Source organism: Geotrypetes seraphini, chromosome 11 (assembly GCF_902459505.1).
Source record: "Geotrypetes seraphini chromosome 11, aGeoSer1.1, whole genome shotgun sequence".
In the NCBI taxonomy this organism is placed as follows: domain Eukaryota; kingdom Metazoa; phylum Chordata; class Amphibia; order Gymnophiona; family Dermophiidae; genus Geotrypetes; species Geotrypetes seraphini.
Window position 1 is genome coordinate 100,338,477 of NC_047094.1, and position 13,311 is coordinate 100,351,787.

At 42.2% G+C, this 13,311-nt stretch overlaps 1 protein-coding gene across 1 annotated transcript in view; it reads left to right on the top strand.

Moving 5' to 3' along the window:
* The window catches only part of APCDD1L (APC down-regulated 1 like), a 70,051-nt gene extending 58,345 nt beyond the window's left edge, over window positions 1-11,706 (top strand). The window contains exons 2-4 of the mRNA XM_033962852.1: window positions 2,176-2,350; window positions 6,425-6,953; window positions 10,006-11,706. Of these exons, the coding sequence (XP_033818743.1) occupies window positions 2,176-2,350; window positions 6,425-6,953; window positions 10,006-10,764 (1,463 nt within the window). The 3' untranslated portion in view covers window positions 10,765-11,706. The remainder of the gene's footprint in view (window positions 1-2,175; window positions 2,351-6,424; window positions 6,954-10,005) is intronic.
* The last annotated feature ends 1,605 nt before the right edge of the window (window positions 11,707-13,311 follow it).

The following is a 13,311-nucleotide window of genomic DNA, read 5'->3' on the forward strand; positions in this document are numbered from 1 at the left end:
ATATTTGCAGACGAGCACACAATACGAGGCTGCCTGTACTTGTAACAGGGAATGCCGACATGCCTGCCCCATCACATGCCGATCTTCCGATCGCCTCTTACCCTGCAAATGACGTGGAGATCAGCCGGGGCTGGTGGGGAGAAGTGCAGGCCCGCTTTTAACCCGCGGGTTAAAAACACAGGCTCGCAGCGGGGCATGGCTGAAGAGAGCAGGGCGGCATGGCGGAATAGGGCAGAGAGGCAAGGGGAGAAGAAAGCAGGGCAGCATGGCAGAAGAGAGGAGAGCGGCAGAGAAATGGGCGCTTTTTGGATAGTTTCAGGGCTGCAGGGCTGGGATTTCAGGCAGAGAGAACAGTCAGATAGGCGGTGAGCGACTGGTCCCCAGCAGTCGCTTCTTTTGATTGGCTAGCCCAGTTGGAGTTCCTGAAGTTTTCTTTTGTGAATCACTTCCTTCCTATATTTGCATGCAATTCCCCCTCATTTGCACACGCAGATCGGATCGGGCAGGAATCAGATCGGGCGTAAGGTTAGTGAATGGGAGCGGGGTCGCAAAGTATTTGCTTTGTGAATCTAGCCCTAAGTGTGGGAAATATCAGCTTGTAAAACCCTGGCCTACATTTCCAGCATCTAACTAACCGCAATTCTATAAGCAACAACTGGCTGTGATTGACACATGGCAGGTGCCCATTTCTAGGTGCCTGCTGGGGCAGGCGCCGCTTACAGAATTAGCCCCAAAACGTACAGAAGTTAAACAGCACTGACTCCAAAGAAGGTGCTGTCTACCACCAGCCCCAGCAGATGATTCTGCTTGCTCATGGCTTTCAACGATGTTTCAAAGAAAACAAATATATGCTTATTGGGAAAAAAAGACAGGATTGGGGTAAAAACTTTCTGTACTCGGAACACTTAGGGCTCCTTTTATCAAGCTACGCTAGCAGGGTTAGCGCGTCCGACATTTTATCAGGTGCTAACCCCCGCAGCTGGCTATAAAACTAACACCTGCTCAGTGCAGGCGTTAGCGGCTAGCGCAGCAGGCGGTTTAATGTGCGGTATTACGCGTGTTAAACCCCCTACCGCAACTTGATAAAAGGGACCCCTTAATACCACAGTGATAGAAAAGTGATATAAAACATATTAATAGTGAACACAGAGGCCCTCAGTGTGAGGTAATAAGCTCAGAAGAGGGGGTACAAAGACCCACTCAAGTGCGTACAAAAGCCTTAAGCGAAAAACTCCACCGCCAAAATTCAGCCCGGCAGAGGTTGAAAAAAACACTGTGTGGATACCGCTGTTCTGTGAGGCTGAAGGAGGAACACGTTTTTGCATCATTTTTATACACCAGAGGACACTTTAGACTCCTGAGGCAGGCTGAGTAGGCCGAAACATGTGCATGAGTCATTATATGAATTTTGGATGAATAAAGGCATTTGAATTTATCAGATGAGTTGAAAGACATATTTTTTTTGTGCACCATTCTGATTGGGACAATTCCACTTTTATTCTGTACTCATCAACAGCGCCAATTAAGCTAATTTAAAAATTAACCCTTCCCTCCTTTTACTAAGCCACAGTAGAGGTTTTTACCGCGGCCCAGAGTGCTAAATGCTCAGACACTCATAGAATTATTAGGAGCGTCCGAGTATTTAGCCCTCCGGGCCATGGTAGAAACCTCTACCACAGCTTAAAAGAGGGCCTAAGTTTGGCATGCCTAGTCAACCTATCCACCTATCGATGCGTCTAACTTCAAAGGCACCATTTGTAGAATCTGGCCCTTTGTGCACCCTTGTGTGGTACTTGGGAGAATCTTGGCTAACAAAACACGTAGGATACTGTTCTCACTGCTTTAGAAAATGCTTCGTTGGTTGAGTCAACTTCTATAGTGTAAATCAGTTTTTCATTAACAGACGTGTACGTATAATTCCACTCTTTCCCAAATCATATTTTGGCATGAGAATCAAAAGATATCAGGGAGCAGAACATATATTTAAACACATCCAAAATGTTTTTTCATGACATACAGTACATAAGGTAAGCATTAAATGAAAAGAAAAACCTAGATAAATAAATACACTGATTCAGTAGCTACTACATGTAAGAGACTGTTCTGCTACATTCAGCTCTATGAAAATAAAATATTCAAGTGTTCATACTCTAAAACTGTCTTTCTGGATTTTAGTTTTTGTATCTGGAAGTAAGATATGGGATGTTCCTGTATCCCAAACCCAGTCACATGCCACTGGGAAGCTGCACTGGGAACCAGCATGTCAGTACCAGCTGCGCCACCTACAGGATGGAACCAGGATCATAGGTGTGCTACCACCCAGGCTGGAAGGCCACTGGGTATCCACAGGGTGAGAATTTGAGCTCCGACTGTAGTCCCTAAGACATAACTTGTGTATTGTGTTATCTTCATGGATTTTATATTATCTATAGGCCAGTGCTTTCTCTTTACCTGCACTTAGCAAATGCTTTTATTTTATTTTTTCCCAGAAAAATTTCCTTTCCAGAATTTAATTTTTTTATGATTTCAACTATGTTATTGTTACATTACATTTATTGATTTCTAGCCTGCCAATACTTTGCGCTTCAAGGTGGGTCACACAGCATAAAAAAAAAAAACCAAACAAACCTGGCCATTTCCAAGAATTACAGTAATTACAAGCTCTAATACAAACCTGTCATCTAAAAGTGTATACATTTCTGCAACAAATATGTTTCAGTAATCAGTTGCATTCAGTAACATCTCTAAGATCTCCATGTGCAATCTAGCTGCTCAGTAGGCCATTAAACCTTCTACTATTTTCAATCGCTTTTTACCTTTTATTGAGGGATAAGAAAATAATCCTTTTGACCTCAAAGATCTAGAAACCCTTCCCCAATCAAACTGAGTGACCAGATAGGACGGGCCTATCCAAACAGTACTTTATAAAGTAAACAACAAAATTTGAACAGCATCCTTGCCTGAATAAGGAGTCAGTGAAGCTTTACATAAAATGTAGAAATATGATCTGATTTTTTTTAAAAGGAAAAAAAAATCAGCCTCAGAGCTGTATTTTGTACTGTTTGTAGTTGTTTGATGGCAACAAGAGAACGGTATAAATACAAAACATTGCAGTAAACTAAGATCCGCAGAAATAAAGAGTGGGCTATCAAATGAAATTGAATTTCTTCAAAATATTTGCCGGCATGCCATAAATTTTGCATAATCAGAAAGGACCTCTGAGCAACCTTACTAAACTGGGTCTGAAGAGAGCAAAACTTATCTATATCTACATCTAGAAGTTTCAAAGTGGACTTTCAACATTATTGATCGTAATACAAGTCACCGTGGGGGTACATATCTCACTCCACTAACCCCCTCTTCTACGAAGCCATGCTAGCGGCTGCTGCACGGCAACAGCCCCGAAGCCCTTTAAATCTCTATGGGCTTTGGGGCTGCTAGCATGGCTTTATAGAAGAGGGGGTAAAAGTAGGTTTGGTTTTTTTCTATATCAAGTTCTAATTTGAATAAGGTCATCCAACTCTCTAATGCAGTGGTTCTCAACCCTGTCCTGAGGACCCCCCAGCCAGTCGGGTTTTCAGGATTTCCCCAATGAATATGCATGAGATCTATTAGCATACAATGAAAGCAGTGCATGCAAATAGATCTCATGCATATTCATTGTTTTATACACCACAAAGAGCTATATATCAATTGCAATTCATTTTCAACCATACACAATTTTTATTTCCCCAAAATTCCACTCAAACCACTCTTGTGCATTTAATTCATCACATAAATATATTGAGCTCCGATAGTCTCTCGAGCCATTTCCTGTGAGCGATCTGCACAGAGCAGGAGCATGGGAAGATTGCTCCTGCCTGAAAACTTGCTAGACCACCGGGTAAGGCTTAAAGGGGGGGCTTGCAGGGCTAAAAAAAAGCCTGAAAAATTAAAATTTATTTTTGGGTCAAAAATCGTGAATAACCAAATCTGTAGATATGGAATTCACAAATACAGAGGAGGAAGTGTACATACTTTTTAAATAGGTAGAATTTGGCGGGGGTTGGGGTGCAGAGGACACCTACATTTGTCTTCAGGGCTGGATGAACCTCATCTGTATAATATAGAGTCCTGTGTGCTGAGAGTTTGACTTTGCTCTGCATCTATGACAGATTGTAGATATTTTACTGGAGTTTATTTTGCTCTAGAGATCTTTAGCAGTCTGACTTGTTCTCTCTTATTAATACAGGTTGTATGGGCATTTGATGTTTTTAAATTCTGAGTAAAGAGTGACACGGGAACAAATTTTTCCCCATTGCCACGGGAACTCATTTTCCCGTTCCATCCCCGCAAGTTTCTTTTCCTTTCCCTGCCCCATTCCTGCAAATTCCACCCTCATCTGCACAAGCCTCAAACACTTTAAAATCTTAAGTAGCAACATTCTAGAGCTCAGATTGTGATGTCATAATGCACAGATGTCGAAGTCGGTCCTCGAGGGCCGGAATCCAGTCGGGTTTTCAGGATTTCCCCAATGAATCTGCATGAGATCTATGTGCATGCACTGCTTTCAATGCATATTCATTGGGGAAATCCAGAAAACCAGACTGGATTCCGGCCCTCGAGGAGGGACACCCCTGTCATAATGCCTCATTCCACCAATGCTCTGTCCTCATCTGCACAAGCCTCAAACATTTTAAAACCATAAGTGTTCGAGGCTTGTGCGGTTAAGGCAGAGCTTATAGCAGGGGTAGGGAACTCCAGTCCTCGAGAGCCGTATTCCAGTCGGGTTTTCAGGATTTCCCCAATGAATGTGCATTGAAAGCAGTGCATGCAAATAGATCTCATGCATATTCATTGGGGAAATCCTGAAAACCCGACTGGAATACAGGTCTCGAGGACTGGAATTCCCTACCCCTGGCTTATAGGAATGGGACATGGACTGTGAAAGTGACAAAACCTGTGGGAACAGGGAAAAACTTGTCTCTGTGTCATTCTCTAGTTCTGAGTCTCATGCATTAGTGCTGCTTTGACATGGCAAGGTTTGAAATCTATGTTTGGTTGGTTTTTATGCAATCTCTAATGCAGGGGTAGGGAACTCCGGTCCTCGAGAGCTGTATTCCAGTCAGGTTTTCAGGATTTTCCCAATGAATATGCATGAGATCTATTTGCATGCACTGTTTTCAATGCATATTCATTGGGGAAATCCTGAAAACCCGACTGGAATACGGCTCTCGAGGACTGGAGTTCCCTACCCCTGCTCTAATGTAACAAGTAGTGGAGTCTGGAGTCTGTACTGCTGTTACTGAAGACTCTAGAATTTGTATATTATGAAAACTGAACTTTACCTGTTGCCAGTATTCTTTGTTTGGTCGTCTATCCTGTCCTCCCATAAGAGCTCAGAACGAGTCACAGGAGAACAATCACAGCTGGTTGACAGATAGTTAGACATTTGAAAACAGAGTACCGTAGCACACATGAGACCACAGGCTTAGGCAACATGGAACAGAATAAGAATAACGGAGTTTGGATATCCAGTTGACAATTCAGTTCAGTAGGTAGGCATATAGCAGGGAAAGGTAAGGATGAAGGTTCTCTTACAATGCTTGCTATCCTTGAACTAAGCCTCTTATCCACCATGAACTCATAAGGGCTTTGGCGGAATATAAGTCAGAGTGCAATGTAATCATCAGCTCAGCTCACTATGTGGCCCAGTCCAAATTTACTTCTGCAGACTCCCCCAAAGTGGTATAAATTACTGTTCAACAACACTTCACTTTTAAGATAATTTTCACGTCTGACCTCTCGGTGGATGTCTCCAGAAAAAAATTAAGGGGGTGCAACGGTGGTGGATATAACCAAAAAAAAAAAAAAAAAGAAACAGACATTTTTCAACAGTCAATTATAAATAAACCCAATCTGGACAGGAAGGAAAGAAATAAATCCCCTCCCTCCATTATGCCTCCCCAATGGAGTCCAACGGTCCTCCTCCAAACATTCTAGCTCTAATCTTATTCTATCAACATAAACGCTTCCGGAAAGGAGCTTAAGCAAATAGAAATGGAACAGACTCAGCCAGCCATGCAAGAGCTGTTTGATGCCTGCAAATTTATTTAGTGACGTTTGCAAAAGTGCTGGAGAAGCACCAGGGCTGAATCTGTTTCTATTGGGCCCGTGATGGAATCTGTGGCTTTATTTGCATCTCTTTCAGCTGCTACATTATCTTTACAATATGTCTCAGAAGGGACAGGGTACACTACACACGGACCCTTAAACCTTAACATTTTCACTAAGAATAAAATGAACACACACATAAGTAATAGTGGAGAAGGAGCCACTTTTAGCTTTAGGCGATTGCTTCATTTTAATTTTACCTGGATGCCATATCTATCACACAATGAACATAGTATTAATACATCTTTGCCTATACGTTCCTCTGTTGCAGGTGCGAAGTTCGCCCAGGGCCAGAGTTCCTCACCAGATTCTACACTTTCTACCCCAACCGCTTATTCAAAGCCCATCAGTTCTATTACACAGACCCGCATTGCCGTGATCCCTCCTACTCCCTGGTGATTAAAGGGAGGCTCCGCCTCCGGCAGGCATCCTGGATCACACGAGGGGCCACAGAAGCAGAGCACTACCTGCAGAAAGTGGGCATCGTGTTCCACAATGAGAAAACCATGAAAGAAATTGCAAGTCAGATGAATCAGAGTTGTCCCGGATTCATGCCGACAACCCGGGCCTGGGTCCCAGGGACACTGCATGAAGTATTAAGCGCCAAGGCTGGACGAGACTGCACTGCTGCCATGGGTTTTACCATGCATGAGCTAAGCTTGGTGCGGCTAGAGAGGAAGTACCAGCAGCAGGAAAGCACAGTGTCAGAGGAGCTTTTTCTGGGCGACATTCACACAGAGAAGAAGGAGCAAATGCATTATCGACCCACAGGATACCAGCGCCCTCTACAGAATGCAATGGTAAGTACTAGCAGGGACAGTAGCTAGCGAAACATATGAAACCAGCTGAAAACTCATCTGCAATTCAAAATGATTACTAGTTTTGGGCATAATTTCACCAGTAGAGAAAATGGCAGCTCCTGCCTCTGTGTTAGAAGCAGAATTTGGCATTGGTGGCAACGGCAGCAGCCGAAACTGCTGGAGTAGAAAAGGCATTTCAGAATACAGACCTGCAGTAACTAGAGAGTTGCGCGGGGACAGAAATCCCACCCATCCCCGCCAGGATCCTCTCCATCCCCGCCATGATCCTCTCCGTCCCCGCCCATCCCCATAAAAAGCAGCAATTCCTTCTGACAGGATCATCAATTCCACAGTTTCTTTTGTGTTTGCACTGGAAACTCAAGGATTTAATAAAGCAAGCAATAGGCATGAGAAAGACATTTCTAGCACATGGAATCCACATTCAATCTCTAAATTCTTCTGAAAAGAGTGGCAGTTAATTCTATGTAACTTGCTAGGCAGAATACATATGCACCGAACTTGGTTTACCTTTCTTTCTAGGGCCAGACAGTAGAGCTGTTCAAGTGGGCAAGCAAGCAGTATGACTGCCCTTAAGAAGCAGGCTACAAATCTGCAATCAAGGCACTCAAAAGGAAAAAAAATGGGGGGGGGGGGGGAGACAGACATTTTGTCAAGCAATGGTCCTGGAGGATTATACAGTAGACTCTCTGTTAACTGGAACTCTATTAACCAGAACTCTCAAGCAACCAGAAAAAAAATCTAAGAAATACTGTAATACTTTAAATTAAAAAATGAAAATAAAATCAATTTCTGACCAAAATTTAAGTGTAAACTTGGCAATATAGAAAATTGAATCAATCTTGGATTGTGTTATTAAACTTTTACTGAATAAAGCTAAGATAGTAATTCTTAGCAAATCACATAGAACTAGTGCAGGTTGATGCAGAATATAAGAACATAAGACAAAAGGTCCATCAAGCTGTTTGCAACAGTGACCGATCCAGGTCCCAGGTACCTAGCTAGATCAAAAATAGTAAAACAGATTTTATGCTGCTTATCCTAGGAATAAGCAGTGGATTTCCCCAAGCCATTTCAATAATGGCCCATGGATTTCTCTTTTAAGAAATTATCCAAACCTTTTTTAAACATCGCTAAAATGATTTCATCCCAATCCAGAGTTTAATTACACTTTGTGTGAAGAAATATTTTCTCCGGTTTGTTTTAAATCTACTACTTAGTTGTTTCATCATATGTCCCCTAGGCCTAGTATTTTTGGAAAGAGTGAACAAGCGTTTCACATCTACCCTTTCTACTCCACTCAGTAGACTCCACTCAGTAGACTCCACTCAGTAGACTATCACCCCTGAGCCGTCTCTTCTCCAAGCTGAAGAGTCCTAACCACTTTAGCCTTTCCTCATAGGGACGTCATCCCATTCCTTTTATCATTTTTGTTGCCCTTCTCTAACCTAATTCCGCTAGATCTTTTTTGAGATATGGTGACCAGAACCGCACAGTATTCAAGGTGCAGCCATAGCATAGAGCGATACAAGGGCATTATAACATTTTCATCTTTGTTTTCCGTTCCTTACCTGATAATTCTTTCTATTTGATTTCTTAGTTGCTGCTGTCCACGGAGCTGAGGGCTTCAACATATCCTCAATGAAGACACCTAGATATTTTTCCTGGACAGTGACCCCTACCATAGAACCTAGAATCATGTACTATAGCGGCATATAAATAAATTATTATTATTATTATTTTGGGTTCTTCTTTCCAACATGTATCACTTTGCACTTGCTCACATTAAACGTCATCTGCCATTTTGACGCCCAGTCTCCCAAGGTCCTCTTGTCATTTTTCCCAATACTCTTGCAATTTAACTTGAACAATTTTGGGTCATCAGCAAAATTAATCATCTCACTAGATATTCCCATCTCTAAATCATTGATAAATGTGTTAAAAAGCAGCAGTTTCAGCACAAAGACTAGAGCATAAACTTTGCTACTTGAATGCATCACTGTAATCTCCTCACAGAGCTCAGAGTATATTGATTTAGGGATGAGTACGATTATCACACTATCCCTCCCCTTTTTTATAAGATCGCATTAGGCTTTTTTAGTGCCAGCCATGGTGGTAAAAACTCCAACACTCACAGGAATTCTATGAACGTCTGAGTTCTTACCACCGCAGCTGGCGAAAAAAAAAGCCCCCTCTCACAGCGCTAACGTAACGGGTATAAAGCAGCGGGAACCGGCGGTGCGCATACGTCCTGCATGTGATTATCAGCGCGTCATTGTCAGAACGCTTTTGTCCTGCACTCAATTGACAGGTCACCCCCCCCTGTTCTACTTATATGTCTGTAACCGCATCAAACCGAAAGGCATTTTGCGGTATATTAAAAAAAAGTTTCAAGTTTTATTAAAATTTTGATGTATCACAATATCATTAATTCAAAGCGATTTACAATTAAAAACGGGGTCTTAATTATTAACTAAAACCAACACAAATGGACCTGACGTACCAATGCATAAGGGAAGTAGGGAGAACTACAATGAGTATAGTAAAGGATACATACAAGGAAAATATAAATGGAGGGTAAGAAAGTTTAAAAGTACAGTGGAACCTTGGTTTATGAGCATAATTCGTTCCAGAAGCATGCTCGTAAACCAAAATACTCGTATATCAAAGCGAGTTTCCCCATAGGAAATAATGGAAACTCGCTTGATACGTTCCCACCCCCACAGGAGTACCTCAGTTCCTTTTGTCACACACCCTGGAAAGGCAGACTGAGGGGTTCTGCATAATTTTCCCATGTCATTAGAGGGGGCCCTAGCAAAAAAAAAAAAAAAGTTCTAAATTATTTTAAAGCTTTCCAAATGAAAGCTAAGAAAGTAGTTGGGAAAGATGAAACTTTTGGGAACCTAATAAAAATTAAAGAAGCAAAGATTAAGGAATTAATGTTAAAAGGGTGGTTGGTTTTTTTTTAAGGCAGAATAATAGTTGTCCCTTTTTTTTTTTGTCTGAAATGGATCTTATGCTCTTGTCTTGACAGCACCATCTACATCCCTGTCCAGCTTGTGGGCTCATATACCAAGCCGATGAACATCATCCACCAATTTTACCCTTGGTACCGGAGCTGCCTTTGCATCTAAGTGGCAAGTGGGCAAGCATCCACTGTGAAGCTCGGCCAGCGGTGCTCTTCCTCACAAGATATTTCACATTTTATGGAAACAACCAGACATGGGAGGGGTATTACCAGCACTACTCTGACCCCCTCTGCAACCAGCCAACCTTCACTATCTATGCATCTGGCCACTACACCAAGGGGGTCTCATCCTCCAAAGTGAAAGGTGGCACAGAACTGGAGTTCAAGGTGACAAAGGCTAAGGTCACGCCAATGGACAGGGCAACAGTGCTGATGCTAAACTCTTCGGATCCAGGTACCTGTGGAGAGAATGGCTCCTGGGCTATTGGGACAGAGCAGGACATAACCCAAACAAATGGATGTATCGTTTTAGGCATTCAGCTCCCTCACACTGAATATGAACTTTTCAAAATTGAACAAGATGTCAAGGATCGCACCCTCCTCTTTATTGGTGAAAGGCCTACAGATGGCTCTAGCCCTGACACGCCTGCCAAGCGTCCCACTTCCTACCAGGCTCCTCTTGTTCAATGTGTGGGGGCATCTGGGGTCTTCTCCACACACGTTAACCAGAATCACCTGGCTATGACTGGTAACAGTGGAGGCACAGTCTTAATATCATTGCCCCTGGCCTTGCTTCTATTGTTGACAGGGTTCTATGTTTTTTAGCGGAACTGAGCTGATCAGACTGTTTGTTCAGGTGGGGAACAGAACTCAAGCCTCTACATTAGAATGCAACCCAGACCCAAAGGAAAAGCAGCCAGGGCGGTGTGCCTTATTAATAAATAAATCCCCACAAAGAAAAAGCGTGCAGGGTCAGGGAGTTCCAGTATGTACTATGTATTTCTTTAACTTTACCTCTAAACAAGTTTTTTAAAGGGAGGAAATGTATACATAGAGATGGCTGATATTTAGATATTTGGATCAAATGCATTTTTATACCAGTCCCATAGTGCTTAAAACAAATTCAGATTACCTGGTGAAACCTACAGCCAGCTGCTGGGAGTCTGGCAATGAGCCTAATTTAGGCTAAACCAGGGGTTCATAAACTGGTCTTGGAGGCTTCCAACCAATTCTGGTATTGAGGACATTCCAAAATAGTCATAAAACACAGCCAATGCTGCAATATTACTCTTCAAATCAGACCCAATAGTTTAAAGTCCAGATTTATTAACTCCTGGTCAAAAACAGTTTTGCATTTCTTCAGGCCAAGAAAAGCAGTCAGATAGTGCATAGCAAACAGTGAAAATTATCCTGCTAAAAAAAATGGTTTTCCTAAAAGGACTACATGTACATCTACTGAGGGTCGTCTTCTCAGTGATTAACATAGGAGGCAGCCCTCTGGGTATGTGAGCATCCACAATATTGAGCAAACTCATTGTGTGCAGGGAGTTTCAGTTGGGTTTAGTACCCCCAATCAATTCATCATCATAGCAGCCAGCTTTTTGAACATTTGCTTAAGATAGATGGCTTCAAAATACTGTATACTGAACTAAGGTCAGTACTGGGCAGACTTGCACGGTCTGTGTCTGTATATGGCCGTTTGGGAGAGGATGGGCTGGAGAGGGCTTCAATGGCTGGGAGGATTTAGATGGGATGGAGTAGGTTTTAACGGAGATTTCGGAAGTAGGAACCCAAGCACGGTACCTGGTAGAGATTTGGATTCTTGCCCAGAACTAGCCAAGAAGAAAAAATTTAAATTGAATCAGGTTGGGCAGACTGAATGGACCATTCGGGTCTTTATCTGTCGTCATCTATTATGTTACTTTGTATAGCCTCATCTTTCTCTTGGACTAAATATCATAATGGGAAGGGGAGAGTGCCAGATAAAGGAATCATTTGCGATTGGACTTTAACATTTCTGGGTCAGAGCTGTTGTATATTATTAAACCTTTTTAGATTGACTGAAAAAGCATAGGAAATATGGAAAAAATGTGACGCTCCTGCTACGAGAATTGCTATTTGTTCTCCTTTAGCTTACTAGGTAAACAGCAAATTTTGAAAAAAGTCACTCTATAAGGTCAAAATGAATAAACCAAAATTTAATTTATGTGAACACCTAATCAAACTCTGCTCAGAGACATGAAGGCAGCTACCACCGTCTTACCACCCAATCATCGCAATGTTCAATACGAGTTTGAATTGTTACTAGTGGTCATTCATTGTACTTTCACAAGCTGCTAAGAGCTATAAATTATACATCTCCTATTGATGACTTTAAAATGTACGGAAATTTATAAGACTTAGCTTTAAAATTCACTGGTTCCGACATGCCATGTTTTGGTACTGCTTCAGGGAACCGACATTAAGTTTAAATTCAGTTTCGAACTTAGGGTGTAGTTTCAGTAACTATGAACAAGATAACATATTCGCCAATGATTTACTTCTTCATTTTAACTTTATAGAGTGACTTTTTCAAAATTTGCATTTGTCATTTCTAGTCACTCAACAGCCAAGAGTAGTTGAGTTTATTGCCCCTCAAGGGTTTTTTGTACTAGGTAAACAGAGCATCTGCTCTTACCTGAAATACCGAGTATAGAACCCTTCCCTTATCCACACAGTGTCATGGAGGCAGAACATGTAAATTTCTTTCACATAAGTTCATTGTTGGTATCCTGAAAACCAAAATGGCTTGATGGATCCAAGGACTGAGTCGAGAATCCCTACAGTAGAGTTCTTCCCCCTTTTATTTGCAGGGAGCAAAGATAAGTCACTGCTTTCGCAGGTCCCGATGCTCAGACACTAATACTGGTGCTCGAAGCAATTAGTTCTGGACTAGTGCCAGAATTGTGTGCAAAATGTGCAGAGGGTACTAGTGTGTGAGTAATATGCATGCCAGATATGGCCACAGCTTTTATTTAAATGTAGTCAAAGAGATGTTAATGAGGTCATTTGGTATTTCCTCTCAGTGCTCAGAGAACACCACACAAACAGTGCCATTAACCCTGGAAGCTTACTGCCAACTCAGACAAGGGGCTAGATTCACATAAGTATCGGAAAGACCGTGTGGGTCTGTCCGATCGGAGTTTTTGGCCAATTCAAAAAGAGCGATTGATGCACTAAAAAGTTTGCATTCAAATGATTCACGGAGATGTTCATTGTAATCCCCGACTCAATGTAATCCCCTCTAATTGAGCGCTGTGAGAGCGACTCTCACCCATATGCAGAGCTGGTAAGGAAAGCCCAAACCGCTGAGAGGCAGGGGAAGTACCAAAA